The sequence below is a fragment of the Mobula birostris genome, chromosome 25 (assembly GCF_030028105.1).
Source record: "Mobula birostris isolate sMobBir1 chromosome 25, sMobBir1.hap1, whole genome shotgun sequence".
Taxonomy (NCBI): Eukaryota; Metazoa; Chordata; class Chondrichthyes; order Myliobatiformes; family Myliobatidae; genus Mobula; species Mobula birostris.
In genome coordinates, this window is record NC_092394.1 from 51,074,071 (window position 1) to 51,091,496 (window position 17,426).

At 40.2% G+C, this 17,426-nt stretch overlaps 1 protein-coding gene across 1 annotated transcript in view; it reads right to left on the reverse strand.

Annotated features, from left to right (window-relative positions):
• LOC140187835 (eukaryotic translation initiation factor 4H-like) overlaps positions 1 to 17,426 on the reverse strand; it is a 93,888-nt gene that overhangs the window by 55,419 nt on the left and 21,043 nt on the right. The window contains exon 3 of the mRNA XM_072243625.1: positions 5,958 to 6,136. Coding sequence (XP_072099726.1) covers positions 5,958 to 6,136 — 179 coding nt within the window. The remainder of the gene's footprint in view (positions 1 to 5,957; positions 6,137 to 17,426) is intronic.

Sequence of the window (17,426 nt, forward strand, 5' to 3'; positions counted from 1 at the left end):
CGTCATTGCACCTTCGTCTGCCTCCTCTAGGCTCCATCTCTCTGGTGGCTTCAGTACCAGTAGACTATTGTCATGTGGCACTGGTCTCATGGCTGAAGGGAGATGGGGATATTCAATGGACATTGTTTTTAAACAGAGAAACCAGACACACTGGTCAGACAGAAGTAGCAGTCTGTCACATGATTCACCATATCATTGGGACAGCAAATTGCATTGACTTCCGAGTATCTCTGAGCCAAGCTCTAAGATTGAAAGCGCATGTTGCACAATAGATGTGAGGAGCCCAGGCTTTCTCTTTGTCACCAAGTAGAGCACGTAAGCTTTCTTAATAAGAAGAGTTATGCTCCGTCTTTGAGATTTAAGCAAATACTTGCCACAAATATTACAGAAAGCATTGCAACTGTTGCAACATAGGTGAGACATTTTGATATCACAAATACTCCTGAAAATACAATTTCTTTATTATAATGAGTACACATAATGTGTTATGAGCGTTGAGTTTGCACTTCAACGTGATTGCAAACCAATATACATGTAAACTCATTGCATAGAACAATGTGTGTGTGTGATGCTTTTATAGCCTCTCTTTCCAAAACCTGTCCTGCTATGCAGTGTCCACCCTGCCTAAGCATGCCCAGGCATGCCTGGACAAGATAGAAAACTTTTCAGCTTACATTGTGGGTACCATTTTAATTGACTTAAATTATTAATTGAAATAACAAATATAGGCAATTTCCAAAAAAATGGTGTGTGATAGGGAATTTTCAAATGGCCACTTTATTAAGTACTCCTTCTCATTATGCAAATATCTAATCAACCAATCATGTGACAGCAACTCACTGCACAAAAACATGCAAACATGCTCAAAATGTTCTGTTGTTGTTCAGACCTAACATCAGAATGTGGAAGTAATGTGATCAAAGTGACTTTGGCTGTGGAATGATTGCTGGTGCCAGATGGGGTGATTTGCGTATCTCAGAAACTGCTGATTTCCTGGGACAACAGTCTCTAGAGTTTACAGAGAAACGTTGCGGAGCAGTGAGCAGAACTAGCCCAACTCTCGCCTCTGGTCCCGACACCCTGCCTTTTCAATCCACCTGGTCCAGCATTTAAATCATCCAAATGTCATGTGAAACCTCCTTGTCACCATTGTTGTTTTGTAACTCCAAAACAAAAAACTAATTGAAAGGAAAACATGGAGTTGGGAGATGTGTGTCTTAGTTTCATTTTTACTTTTAGTGAGGTATGACATGGTGGCACAATGACATATGCCATTCATGTACTTTTACAAATAACCTGCAATGAATTATGCAAACAACAAAGAATGCTTAATCAAAACAATATATTTACAATATTATTCAAATATTACTGAAGTATTAAATAAACTACAGACTCAATGTGAGATGAATGTGGAAGCTTCAGAGAGGGAGCAGAGGAGATTTAGCGGGAAACTGCCTGGATTACAGAAAGTGTTATCAGGAATGTCCAAAGTAAATTTCTTATTTAAGTATGTATATGGTGTCATATACTACCTTGAGATTCATTTTCTTGCAAACATTTACAGGAAAAAATACAATAGAATATACAAAAAAAGTATACATAAACAGACAATGTCAAAAAAACTATGCAAATAAAAAAATATTGAAAACTTGAGTTTGGAAAGGATGAGCAAGCTAGGGTTTTTCACTTTGGAGCGAAGGAGGACGAAAGGTGACTTGATAAAGGTGCATAAGCTTAGTCACCATCTATTTGACTCCTAAAGATTCAAGATTGTTTAATGTCATTTCCAGTACACAACTGTAAAAGAGGACGAAATAATAGTTACTCCAGCTTTGATGCAGCACAGAAAACCCCAATAAGATTAAGAACACAATAATAATATAAATACACAATAAATATATGATACCTTCTATACGTAGACAGATTTGATGTCCATAGAGTGAAGTTAGGCACAGAGTGTCTGTACTAACTGACAGGAATTGATAAAGTAATAGTGATTACAGCTGTGAAGGGGTGGGTTAGTCAGTGGAGGTGCTGATCAGCCTTACTGCTTGTGGAAAGTAACTGTTTTTGAATCTGGTGGCCTTGATGTGGATGCTACGTTGTCTCCTGATGGGAGTGTGACAGGGTGGGTGGGATCCTTCATGATGTTACTGGCTCTTTTCCAGCATCTTTCGGTATATATGTCCTTGATGGTGCCAGTGATGCATTGGGCAGTTTTGACTAACCACTGTAAAACCTACTTGTCTGCTGCAGTGCAGTTTCCATACCAGGCACTGATGCAGCTTCTTAGGATGCCCTCTACTGCACATCTGTCGAATGACATGAGTACAGACGTGCATAGTGCAGCTCTCTTTAGAATCCTCATAAAGAAGAGGCATTGGTGTAGAATGTGTACTGGGACCATGAGAGATTGTGTGAGATTTGCATTCCCTGGAGTTTGAAACTGCTCACAGCTTCCACTGCCGCGCCGCTGATGAAATGAGGGGCGCGAATGGTGCGAGTTCTCCTGAAGTTGACAACCATTTCCTTTGTCTCGCTGATATTAAGGAAGAGGTTATTGCCTGATATCAGTACACAGCCCATGGGGAGGGGCACCCATGTTGAGGATGATGGGGAGGGTGGGGCGGTTGTGTATCCTGAATAACTGAGGTCTGTTGGTTAGGAGGTTCAATGCCCAGTTGCACAGTGTGGTATTTAGACCGAGGAGTAGCTGTTTGTTCACCAAAGTCTGTGGAACAATCGTGTTGAAATCCAGAAGCAGCATTCTGATATAAGTATCCTTGTTTTCTCGGTGCGTCAGGGCCAGGTGCTAGATAGATGCTATGGCATCTCTTGCAGAGTGGTTCTGTCAGTAAGCATATTGGTGAGTGTCCAGTGTGACAGGAATGTAGTTTTTGATAAGAGCCATTACCAGCCATTCACAGCACTTCATGATGATTGGTGTCAGTGCCACCGAGGGGTATTCATTTAGTTCTGTAAGTGGAGACTCACATGACCTAGCCTTGTCCTCTCAACTATTGTCCTTGCTCTATCCAACCTTCTCTCTCATATTCTCAGCAACCTAAAAATAATTTGTTTTTCTTTCTTTCCCAGGATCTGCATTTCCTTCTACTGGCTCCATCTGAACTGCTGAGTATTCCCAACATTTTCAGCTTTTCAAAATTCAAAGTAAAATTTATTATCAGAGTACATACATGTCACCACATACAACCGAGATTCTTTTTCCTGGGGACATACTCAGCAATTTTATAGAATAGTAACTGTAAGCAGGATCAATGATAATAGCAGTAAATAACGAGTATGAAATAACAAGATAAAAAGTCCTTAAAGTGAGACCATTGGTTGTGGGAACACCAGAATAGAATGAGTATAGTTATCCCTTTTTGTTCAAGAGCCTGATGGTTGAAAAGTAGTAACTGTTGTTGAAGCTGGTGGTGTGAGTCCTGAGGCACTTGTACCTTCTACCTGAAGGCAGCAGCAAGAAAAGAGCATGGATTGGGTTGTGAGGATCTTGATGATGGATAATGCTTTTCTATGGCAACGTTTCATGTAGATGTGCTCAGTGGTTGTTTCAAACCACATGATGTGGCTCTCTGTTAAGTAATAACGTTATAGTTCTCTGCCACTTTACTATCATGCAAACCATGTTTAACAAGTCTATCAGACTCCTTTGAGGCTGTAAATAGGAGGATATATTATGTTACAATTTCTAAATAGCATTCAATTAGTTGCAACACAAAAGGATATTACAGCAAATAAAGGTAATATTGTACATTGATAGAGAATTGGCAGGCAGAAAACAAAGTTTAGAAATAAACGTTTGGAAATGAAGGGACTTATGAGGAATAGGAAGCAGGTTTCTGACTCACAAATTTGATTGAGTTTTTTGAAGATGTCATGAAGATGATTGATAAGAATAAGGTAGTAGATGCTGTCTCCTTGAGGACTTCAGTAAAACACTTGACCACGTCACTCATGGTAGGCTGGTCCTGACTTGTTACATGAGATCCATGTTAAGTTGGTAAGCTGGATACAAAACTGACTTGGCTATAGAAGACAAGTGGTGTTTTACAAGGTTTGGTGTTGAGACCCCTGTTTGTAAAATATATTAATAATTTGGATGAAAATATAGGTGATCTAATTAATAAGTCTGAAGACAACATGAAAGTTGGCAGACTGTGGATAGTGAGGAAGTTTGTCAAAGTATACCGAAGAATATAGCTTAGTTGGAAATTTAGAGGTGAAAAGGCAGGTGAAGTTTACTCCAGACAAGTGTGAGATGATATATTTTGCAGGGTCAAACGCAAGAAGAAAGTATGCAGTAAATGGTAGGACCCTTAGGAGCATTGATGTACGGAAGGACTTTTGGGTGAAAGAATGGTAAAGAAGATATACAGCATCATTGTCTTGATTGGTTGTGACAGTAAATATAAAAGTTGGCAAATCATGTTGCAACTGTATAAAACATACTATAAAGAGGATGCGGAAGAGGATCACCAGAATATTGCCTGGATTGGAGTGTACTAACTATATGAGGATATACAACTATATATCCTACAGACATAGACTGCTTTATTTGGAACTTTAGAGGCTGATAGGTGACCTGATGGAGATATAAAAACGTTAAGATAGATATACACTCAGTGGCCACTTTATTAGGTACCACTCAGTGTAAGTTTATAGCCCTCTGCTGCTGTAGTCAATGCACTTCAAATTTCAACATGTTGTGCATTCAAAAATGCTCTTCCGTGCCCGACTGTTGTAACATGTAGTTATTAAAGTTACTGTCGTCTTCCTGTCAGCTTGAACCAGTCTGGCTATTCTCCTCTGACCTCTCTCAGTAACATAGCATTTTCACCCTCAGAACTGGATGTTTTTATTTATCACACCATTCCCTGTAAACTCTAGAGACTGTTGTGTGTGGGAAAAAAAAACAGAATATGCTAGACATACTCAACAGGTCTGGTAACCTTTGTATAGGGAGAAACTGATTTTCAGCAGAACTGGGAAAAGTTAGAAGTAAAACATGTTTGAATTTATAGAGAAAGGTGAAAGAGGTGGAGAGAACAAAGAGAAGATCCATGAGAGGACGGAGACAAGGCAAGATGAAATAATATTAAATGATGGTAGTGGTGCTGGTCGAAAGAAGGTGGAAGATGTGTGAATTAGAAAGTGTCTAGACAAGGTACAAGAAAAAGGAAATGAATAAAATCTGAAATATCAAAAGATGAGAAAGAGAAAAGAAAAAACAGAAAAGGCTGAAAATGTGAGATACAAGACTGGAAAAGTTGGTTTGCTGCAGCTGTTGAGTCCTGACGAATAATTTGCTATTGGAAAATGCAGTCCTGTTCTACTTACATTCAGTTTTAGTGGAGCAGTTAAGGGAGAGGGAGAGGGAGGGAGAGAGAGAGAGAGAGAGGGAGAGGGAGAGAGAGAGAGAGAGAGAGAGAGAGAGAGAGAGAGAGAGAGAGAGAGAGAGAGAGAGCGCGCTCAGAATGGGAGTGGGATGGAGAACTACAGTGATAAGCAACCAGAAGCTCAGGGTCACCTCAGAGGTCTGAACAGAGGTTCTTACTTCAAAGTAAGGTAGGAAACAGGTTGTCAGGAAGATCTCTAGTGACTGCAGTACAATCTGACAACACAGATTATATTGAGTGTCCCGAGTTACATGTATTGGGTTCAGATTGGGTTGTGTCCCTTTATTTTGTCAGAGATGCAACATGGTAACAGACCCTTCTGGTCCCACAAGTTCATAGTGCCCAATTACCCATGTGACCAACTAAGACATTAATGCTTTAAGATTTCATTTTAAAAGTTAAACAATTATTGTAATATGCATAGAAATCTAATTATGAAAATTAAATGAATGTTTTTAACTGAGGGCAGCTAAATTGGATGATTAAACAAACTCGTGATGTTGTTTCAAAATCAAACCAAGGTGTTTTGTACTATACCTTTAAATTTGTCTGTCTCTTTGTCTCTGACTAGTCGAATGCTCCTCATATTCAGATCCTTAAAAATGGCATCGATATCTCCTTGTACTGTATTGAAAGGTAGATTTCCTATATAAGCTGTATATGGAGGTTCTGTTGGTAATTCCTTCTGCTTTCTAGGACCACTAACTCGAGGTCTTCTGAAATGAAAAAATCAGATCAACCTTCAGGCTGGCCAGGTGACATTTATTCTGATCTTTCCATTCACCTTTCCATTAAATAAGCAGTTGAAAGGATGCAGAAAAGCCTTCTAGGTTTTACAGTATCAAATCACTCTAAATTTATTTCTAACTGTTCAAATTTAGTTCTATCTCTGTCCAAATTTACACTCCATGGTTTACATTTAAGAGATATGAAATACCTCTTATTAATATGTGTTTACACATTAAGGCAAACAATTTGTGGAAATCTAATTGCAGTCTGTGATTCCCGGTCAGTGTCAGTGCTAAGCCCTTTAGATCATTTTGGGCTACAATAAGAATTCAAAAGTTTCACCAATACTTGTGACCTTTCCACATTGTCACCTATTAATACTTGTACCCAAATTTCTGGTTTACATGTTGCATTAACTTGATAATTTTGATGAATGCTCATTGAAATGAAGTATATAGTTGCAATATAAAAGGACAAAGATTGGAGAGGAATGTTGTAATTTTGGCCAACATTTGTTTAGTAAAAGGAAAAATCATGCAAGATTTTTCACTATTATATCACTTTTTTATAAATTCATTTTTTGGAATGTAGGCATTGTTGTCAAGCACAGCAATTACTGATTCCCAAAGGTTCAAAGTACATTTGTGATCTAACTATGTATGCAGTATACATCTTCCCACAGACAGCCACGAAACAAAGAAACACAATGGAACATATTCAAAAAAGACATCAAATACCCAACAAACAAAAAAAAAGAGAAAAACACAGAATATAAAACATCAAACCACAAGTTCAGGAATGTTCAGTTTAGTTTAGTTCAGTTTAGAGCTGTGTTGTTCTTTGACCGCAGAGCTAGTCTGCTCCAATCAAAATCATACAAAACAGCAATTAAAAAGGAGTAACTAGAAACCAGAAACACATCATAACAATCCACAAACTGCATCAATTGAGCTATCAGCACAAATGGTCCATGCAAGCTGGATTTCAATGTTTAAGAGAAGTTTATATAGGTACATAGATAGTAGGGATATGGAGGGCTATGGTCCAGGTGCAGGTTGTTGGGAGTAGACAGTTTAAATGGTTTCAGCATGGACTAGATGGGCCAAAGGGCCTGTTTCTGTGCCATACTTCTCTATAACTCTATACACCTTGCCCAAGACCCAAGACTCCAGGAGCATCGAGCAAAAGGGAAGGAGAGACCGGTCAAATGCAGGCAGATGGTGCTGAACATCTGCTCTTGTCTTCATTCATTTTAATCTTGCTCAACACTTTAGTCAGTGAGATTGGTCAGAAATAGAGTCAATCATGAGCTTGTGCCCGTCTCCAGGCTGCACACTCTGTTTGAAACCTCACCAAACTCTCTTGGAGACAGCAAGGCGCCAGATCACTCAATCAGCCCGAAAACACACCATCAAAATGTAAATCACAGGTTCCAACAGTAGCAGAATCACAGTTGAAAGAAGTGAAGAAGCGAAAGGAGTTTCATAAACTGTCTGAAGGCCTTTGGGCGCATTGTTCGCTGGCACCTCTTATCTGAAATACTCGGGGCTGCAAGTGTTTTGGATTTTGGATTTATATCTATATAGTGTAATGAGATAGCCTCAAGACTAGCACCACTGGGTTTGAGAAAAGTTACTACCCCACAACCATCAGGCTCTTGAATAAAGGGGATAACCACACTCACTTGCACATCCATTGAGATGTACCCACAACCAATGATCTCACTTTAAAGACTCTTTATCTTGTTATTTCATGTTTTCATTATTTATTGCTTTTATTTGTTTGCACTTACACTGTTTGTTGGCTTCTACACTCTAGTTGGTCTTTCATTGATCATGTCATAGTTAATAGTCTATAGAATTGCTGAGTATGCCCACAGGAAAATGTACCTCAGGGTTATATATGGCGACCTATATGTACTTTGATAATAAAATTTACTTTCAACTTTACTTTGAATGTTTAGTTTGGGAATGGGACCCAAGTCTAAACACGAAATCCATTGACATTACATATACATCTTATACATATTACCTGAAGGTAGGTTTATAAACCTTCAAAAAATTTGTGCATGAAACAACAATGTGTCCATTGAATCACCAGAAAAGTAAACTATCACTACCTTGATCGCCCAGGTGGAATGTCCAACATTTCCAAATCTGAACTTACGTGCTACCAGCAAGCAGTCTTTGTCATACACTTGTTCATCACACATATGTACTGACGCAGCAGTTCCGTGTGTTAGATTCTCATCAACGATGATCTTGGCAAATTCATCAAGGAATTTCCCTACTGCTTTATGATGAGCAGATAGTTTATCACCACAAATCATTAAAAAGTTAATGCCATGCCTTTTCTTAAATTTCTGTAATCAGCCTGCTGAAAATTCACAATTACCTTCAATTTTCAGTTCACAGTGATAGACCTTCGCTTGTTTCATGATCAACATACCATTGAGCGGCATATGTTCCCTCCAGCGCTGATGAATCTTCCCTTTCAATACACGATCAAGATCTTCATTTTTTTGTGTTTTTCTATTTTTCATTACTTTCAGCTTAGAACTTTAACACTTTGCCCTTCTGTTTCTCCAGGTTGTAGATAGTGGTTGTTCCAACACCATGCTCCTCTGTCAGATGTTTCACACTTACACAGCTGTCAAGTTTTTTCAAGAACTTTCTGTGTTATAGATAAATATAGATACTTCCTCTTTTTTTTCGCTATTACCCATAGGCCATTTTGACATTTTCAACAATATCTTCATAGCACAGAGCAGAGAAAAAGCTCAAAACAAATGGTAATCACTGTAACGCACGAAGGTCTGGCTATGATGACTGCTAAAAACATTCTGGCGCCAACAGGGCCCCACTCAGGGCATATGAGGTTACTTCTCAAAACTGTCTGTGGTGTGCAGAGACTTGTGCATCGCCTGGTAACCTTCCATTGGTGGCGTCAAGTCAGGATTCAAAAACATTTAGGGTTTTGAAAGTTTAAGATTTGGGATTTTCGATTAAGGGGTGCGCAACGTTATTACTCATCCTCTTCCACAGCCCCTTCCCAGTGATGCTGCCACATTTTCTTACCCTTAATTCTACCTCTTCCATTATTGGCACTTCAGCATTTCTTTTTCTTCCGTCCAACGCAACACCACTTTTGACACCGTGACCTCCCGCTTCAGTTTCTGTTAGTAAGCCGGGAGGAGAGTACGGCCTGATGGTCCGATTTTCCGAAGTGAGGTCGTGGGACAGAATGGTAGGCGTCCTTGACTACAGTGTAGCAGTGGTCAAGTATATTTGGGTCTCTAGTGGGGCAGGAGACATGTTGGTATAACTTTGGCAGCGCCTATCTGAGGTTCCTGGTTAAAGTCCCCGGCTGTAATGAGCAAAGCCTCCGGATACCTGGTCTCAAGTTCACTGATGCTGGCATACAGTATGTTCAGAGCACACTCCATGTCCGCCTTGGGGGGAATGTAGACTGCTGTTAGTATGACCGAGGTGAATTCCCGTGGCAGATAGTAGGGACGACACTTCACCGACAGGTGTTCCAGGTCCGGGCTGCAGCAGCTTGTCAGTGCCACTGTGTCCGAGCACCACCCAGTGTTGATCAGTAGGCAGACACCACCTCCCCTCGTCTTGCCCGAAGTTTGCTGATGACACAACAATTGTAGGCCGTACCTCGGATAATGATGAGTTTGAGTACAGAGAAGAAATTAAGAACCTGGTGGCATGGTGCAAAGACAATAACCTATCCCTCAACGTCAGCAAGACGAAGAAATTGGTTGTTGACTTCAGAAGGAGTAGCGGACCACACGACCCAATTTACATCGGTGGTGCGCAAGTGCAACAGGTCAAAAGCTTTAAGTTCCTCGGGGTCAATATCACAAATGACCTGACTTGGTCCAACCAAGCAGAGTTCACTGCCAAGAAGGCCCACCAGCGCCTTTACTTCCTGAGAAAACTAAAGAAATTTGGCCTGTCCCCTAAAACCCTCACTAATTTTTACAGATGCACCGTAGAAAGCATTCTTCTAGGGTGCATCACAACCTGGTATGGAAGTTGTCCTGTCCAAGACCGAAAGAAGCTGCAGAAAATCATGAACACGGCACAGCACATCACACAAACCAATCTTCCGTCCGTGGACTCACTTTACACTGCACGCTGTCGGAGCAGTGCTGCCAGGATAATCAAGGACACAACCCACCCAGCCAACACACGTTTCATCCCTCTTCCCTCCAGAAGAAGGCTCAGGAGCTTGAAGACTCGTACGGCCAGATTTGGGAACGGCTTCTTTCCAACTGTGATGAGACTGCTGAACAGATCCTGACCTGGATCTGGGTTGTACCTTCCAAATATCCAGACCTGCCTCTCGGTTTTTTTGCACTACCTTACTTCCCATTTTTCTATTTTCTATTTATGATTTATAATTTAAATTTGTAATATTTACTAATTTTAACTATTTTTAATATTTTAAATATTTAATATTTCTAATCCAATAAAACAATAAAACAATGGGAAGCGCAGAATCAAATATCGCTATGATGATTGTACGTTCTAGTACCAATTGTTTGGCGGCAATAAAGTATAAAGTATAAAGTATTATACCCATTCCATTGTTTGACTCTCATTGTTGTACCCATTATTACCATATACAGAACATTGTTTACTCTGTTTATGTTAGCAAGACATTTCACTACAAATAAACTAATAAGGATCTGAATATATGAGTTATAGAGTCATAGAGCACAGAAACAGATTTTTTAGCCACTGACCATAGTAAAGATAGATTCTTCATGTACCCAGCAATACTAAACCCATTTATCAGCATTTGCCTTGTAGTCTTCTATGCCCTGGGACGCAAGTGTTTATTTTGATATTTAAATATTGTGAGTGTACTTGCTTCCTCCACTCATTCAGGTTGTATGCAGGATTTCAGCCACCCTTTGAGATTAAAAATTCTTCCTAAAATCCCTTCTAAATCTCATCGCTTATTCTAAATCTATTTAAGATACCCCCAGAATGCCGTAAATCAGAAAACTGAACAATAATAACGGAATGTAAAACACTTATTATGCTTATTCCAAGGCAAAATTTGCTCTCTTAATATGAATTAGGATTACCAAATTAAATCTTGCACCTACGGTCTGAATAGAAATAGAGTTTTTACTAGTTTCCTCTGAATTTAGGAATTGGAATCTAATATTTTTCTCCTAGATTTATTCCTAAAATCACAACCTAAAAAAATTCTCCAAGATCTGGGAGAAAGAGAGGGAAGGAGGAAATGAACAAAACTATAAAATAAACACCATTATAATTTCCAGTCTAGGTGAGCCAAAAGCTATATAAAACATCACTTAATTATGATAGCAAATGCACAACTTCTTCTACCAGAGATTCACAGTGGAAAAACACTACTATAAATACATATTCAGAGACTGTGCCACACTCATCAAAGACTAAGTGGTATTCAGATTCATTTTATCCTGCTGCTGACTTTTATAATCCCAATAACCAATAGGTAGATGAGGATGATAATCTTCTAGCTTCCTGATGATGTGAAATTCTAAATCACAGGAGACCAAAAAGTATCAAAGAAGGAGACAATAAATATTAGTATATGGATTGAATGAGGAATGTGTTCTTCAAGATCTCGGCTGTCCTGCATTTAGAGCATCTGACTTAAGGACACCCTCTTGTACAAATGAGTTTCCATAATATTAAGTTTAAAATTTCCTGCTGAACCGTGTCTACACCCACCTGGACAAGCCAGCGAGCACTGTGAGGGTCATGTTTTTTGACTTCTCCAGTGCGTTCAACACCATCCACCCTGCTCTGCTGGGGGAGAAACTGACAGCGATGCAGGTGGATGCTTCCCTGGTATCATGGATTCTTGATTACCTGACTGGCAGACCACAGTACGTGTGCTTGCAACTGTGTGTGTCCAACAGAGTGATCAGCAGCACTGGGGTTCCACAGGGGACTGTCTTGTCTCCTTTTCTCTTCACTATTTACACCTCGGACTTCAACTACTGCACGGAGTCTTGTCATCTTCAGAAGTTTTCGGATGACTCTGCCATAGTTGGATGCATCAGCAAGGGAGATGAGGCTGAGTACAGGGCTACGGTAGGAAACTTCGTCACATGGTGTGAGCAGAATTACCTGCAGCTTAATGTGAAAAAGACATTAACCCTAATGCGAGATGGTGGTAGACCTGAGGAGAGCTAAGGTATCGGTGACCCCTGTTTCCATCCAGGGGGTCAGTGTGGACATGGTGGAGGATTAAAAATACCTGGGGATACGAATTGACAATAAACTGGACTGGTCAAAGAACACTGAGGCTGTCTACAAGAAGGGTCAGAGCCGTCTCTATTTCCTGAGGAGACTGAGGTCCTTTAACATCTGCCGGACGATGCTGAGGACATTCTACGAGTCTGTGGTGGCCAGTGCTATCATGTTTGCTGTTGTGTGCTAGGGCAGCAGGCTGAGGGTGGCAGACACCAACAGAATCAACAAACTCATTCGTAAGGCCAGTGATGTTGTGGGGAGGGAACTGGACTCTCTCACGGTGGTGTCTGAAAAGAGGATGCTGTCTAAGTTGCATGCCATCTTGGTCAATGTCTCCCAACCACTACATAATGTACTGGGTGGGCACAGGAGTACATTCAGTCAGAGACTCATTCCACCGAGATGCAGCACAGAGCGCCATAGGAAGTCATTCCTGCCTGTGGCCATCAAACTTTACAACTCCTCCCTTGGGGGGTCAGACATCCTGAGCCAATAGGCTGGTCCTGGACTTATTTCATAATTTACTGGCATAATTTACATATTACTATTTAACTATTTATGGTTCTATTACTATTTATTGCTTATGGAGCAACTGTAACAAAAACCAATTTCCCCAGGGATTAGTAAAGTATGACTACGACTATGACTATGATATGTTCATTCTGACAGACAGAACGTTTCCTTTTTCTCTCCACTTTGAGTAATTGTTCTTTCTTATCAGTTTAATGTACTCTTACTGCCATTCATTACGATACTATGGAGATATGCTAAGTGATTTTGTGTACTTTCCAATTTACAGACAAAATCCTGAAAACTGTAAAAACAGAACCTGTTTATTACCTGCAGACGGCTTATAATTGTTTTCTAATAAAGAAGTAGCAATCAATTCAATGCTGGAAGAAGTTGGGCAAGTACATACTAAATTAAGTGCTGAAAATCAAACCTAAAAATGTATTGCTTTTGCTGTATCACTAGCAAAGTCTAATTTTTGTATGACCATTTCTAAATACTTACAGCTATTGTTTAATACAATACAGTAGCTCCATCTTGAGATTATGAGAAGAAAACCTATCCCAATTGCTACATTGGTCCATCTAGGGCCAACCTACTTGGACTAGAGGTCTGGGGGTGGGTCAGCTATTCGATACTTGTGTCCATGATCCAAGTAATTTACAATTACAACAACACACAAATTAACAATTTTTATGCTTCTGATAATAAGTTGAAAAACAGATATAGTTTTCAAGATTGCAAGACTGAAATTTATCAAAATACATTGTTTAAATATGCCAGGTTTCTGTAGATTTATTTATTGGTGTCTGCAAGATGTAAGGGAAGAGTGTGATGTAATTTTCTCCATTTGTCTGGATTGGTGCAACTTCATCAGTGCTCAAGAAACTTACTGCCATCTGGGAAAAAGCAGCCCACTTGATTAGCATTCTCTCCATCACCATGTACCTTCCTTTTCTTCACCACTGCCACACAATGGCAACAGTGTGTACCATCTACAAAATGCATGGCAGTTACTTGCTCAAGAACTTCCCAAACCCAAGCCTCTACCACCAAGGAGGACAAAGCCTTCTAGCACATAGCTGGCTTAGCCAACATTTATTTTCCCTTGAGAAATTAGTGGCAAGACACCTTCTAAAGATTCTCTTTTGCTTCAGGTGAAGGTATTTGCATGGTGCTTAAGGGTAAGGACTTCTGACATTTAGAGTGCATGGTCATGTTCTTCTGCTGCTGAAGCCCGTCTACTTCAAGGAGTGACAAGCTGAGTGTTCTTAGGTGCGCTTCTGCACACCACTTTTGTAATGCGTGGTTGTTGTAACTGTCAACGAAAGCCACCAGAGAGACATAAGGCTCACAGTATAGAAGTCTTTATTCAGCACACACAAGCTGACGGTATTTGGAGTCACTCTGGAGAAAGGCTCACTGTCCCAACATTACATCACATTTTTATATGCTCAAGGTCAAAGGTAACAGCAGTACAATTTCTATAGTTATCATGCATTCAAATTGCTTCCTTTGAATCACGCATAATTTTTAGAAACTTAGATCTCTGCACCAACACTCCAGGCACCCAAAATCAATGTTGATCATTGCTACCTCTGAGTACACAATCAGGTCAAACAACTTAACCCATGCAAGCAACTTCACTCAGAAAGACCATTATTCTGAGCTGCATTTTAAACTCAGTCTACAATCCATATTCAGATCAGAAGATTGATTGCTGTTGAAATTATTATTTACTATATTCCATAATTCCAGAAGACGCTATAACAGTGGTTATTTGAGTTACTGTCATCTTTTTGTCAGCTTGAACCAGTCTGTCCATTCTCTCCTGACCTCTCTTATTAACGAGGTGTTTTTACCCACAGAAATGCCACTTACTGTATGTTTTATTTTGCACCATTCTCTGTAAACTCTGGAAACTGTAGTGAGTGAAAATCCCAGGAAATCAGCAGTTTCTGAGATACTCAAACTGCCCTTTCTGGCACCAACAATCATTCCATGGTCAAAGTCACTTAGATCACATTTCTTCCTCATTCTGCTGTTTAGTCTGAAAAATAACGGAACCTTTTGACATTTCAGCATGCTTTTATGCATTGAGTTGCTGCCACATGATTAGCTCATTAATGAGGAAGTGCATCTAATAAAATGACCACTGAGTGTGTTCTTAGGTCAGGATTGGAGGGAGATCCATGGGTGGTGGAGTTGCTATGATTTTGAACCCCTTCTCCTTCTTAAACAAAAACAGAAAATGCTGAAAATACTCAGAGAAATACAGTTAATGTTTCAGGTCAGAGACCCTTCATCAGAACTGAAAAGAAGACAAAAAGAAGTTTTTTAAAGCTGCAGGGAGGGTAGGGAGGGGTTATTGCTGATAGAGTAAAACCAGGGTGACCATGGGGATAATCTGTAAACAGGCTATCAGGTCAAATAGTGAATGGGAAATGCTGAAGAGTGAGAACATAGGTGAAAGAGCACAGACTAAAAAGAATGTGAGAGCAGGTCAGGCTCGACAAGTCCAGCTCCAGGGTGGAAAAAAGAAACAAGTTGAGTTGATATCACAGGTGGATGACTGACAATTCAAGTTACATGAAGTTGTAGAGTTCAATTGAGTCCAGAAGAGTGCAAAGTGCTCTGAAAGAAGATGTGATGCTCTTCGTCATGCTTGCATTGGGTCTCACTGTGACAGTGCTGGAGGCCACAGACTGATAGGTCAGTATGGGAGTAGGAATGAGAAGTTTAGTGGCATGCAAGTGCAATTGCAAAGAAAGCACAGCAGTCACTCTACTTCCTCAGGAGTCTGCAGAAATTTGGCATGACAACTAAAACTGCCCAAAATCTACAAACAGGACTGCCCTGGCAGTCTTATTGTTTCAGTTTGCTCATGCCACACTGAACATATTTCTTTATATCTAGACTCTATCCTTTCTCCTCTAATCCAAACTCTTCTCACTTATATCCCTGATACATCCCCCAACAATCTTATCATTTCCATGGGCATATAATGTCTTACATTCCCATCCCACATCAGGATGGTGTGAGAATACTCTGCTTCCTCCCGGAGCAGAGGTCCAACCAATCCAGTCCACCAAAAAACTCAGTCACTTGACTGAATCTGTTCTCACATTGAACAACTTCTCATTCAACCCCATTGACTTCCTCCAGATCTAAAGTGTAGTTATGGACACTTGCATGGGTCCAACTGTACTTGTAATTTTGTGGGATATGTGGAACAGTTGGTGTTGGGCCTGCTTCTTTTCACGTTATAGATCAATGATTTGGTGATGGGTTTGATGACTTTGTGGCCAAATTTGTGTATGATACAAAGATAGTTGGAGAGACAGGTAGTGTTAAAGAAGAAGGGAGTCTGCAGAAGGACTTAGGTTAGGAGAATAGATAACGAAGTGGCAAATGGACTACCGTGTAGGGAAGTGTATAGTCATGTACTTTGGTAGGAGTAACGGCGTAGACTATTTTCTAAGCAGGGAGCAAATTCAGAAATAGGGGCACAAAGGTACTTGAGAGTCCTCATTCACGATTCCCTAAAGGGTAACTTTCAGGCTGAGTCAGTAATAAGGAAGGCAAAACCAGGCGGGAGGAGAAGATGGCGGCGCGCTTGTGTGTGCACAGCTCTCCAGTTAAAAATGATATCGTATCTATTAAATAGGGGCCGTGGACAATTCTGATTTAATGGAGAATGGAGGAGAAAGCACAGAGGAACATCTGGAGAAATTTCTGAAACGCCCGTTCGCTGCTGTTGTTACTGCGTGGTTGGGAATCTTTCCGAGGGTAGGCCTCAAATCCCCGGCCTTGCGTGCTTTTGGTGACCGAGAAGGAGGTCGAATTGTTCAGACAGAGATGGCACTCAGTACTCGGTGTCGGACAGCTGATCAGAGCTTGAAGTTTTCGGATGACTCAGAGTCGGATTGTGGTCGGCATGGCAGGGAGAGATTTTCTTCCTTCTCCCGTCTGCGTGAGATGTGGGACATTTGAGAAACTTTGAACTTTACTGTGCTCATGGACTTCTTCATCAAGTTATGGTATTGTTGCACTGTTTGTAACTATATGTTATAATTATGTGGTTTTGTCAGTTTTTTCAGTTTTGGTCTGTCCTGTGTTTTGTGATATCACACTGGAGGAAATAATGTATCATTTCTTAATGCATGCATTACTAAATGACAATAAAAGAGGACTATGTATCTTCATAATCTAAAAAAATGCAAAAATAACATTCATTTTGAGAATACTAGAAAATAGAAGCAAAGATATAATGCTGAGGCTTTATGAGACATTGGTCACACTGCACTTGGAGTAATGTGAACAGGTTTGGGCCCCTTATCTATGAAAGAACCTGCTGGCATTGGAGAAAGGCTAGAGAATGATTCCAGGAATGAAAGGGTTAATGCAGAAGTACCTTTTGAAGGCTCTAGGCTTGTACTTGCTAGAGTTTAGAAGAATGGGGGTGGGGGGGAAATCTCACTGAAACCTATAG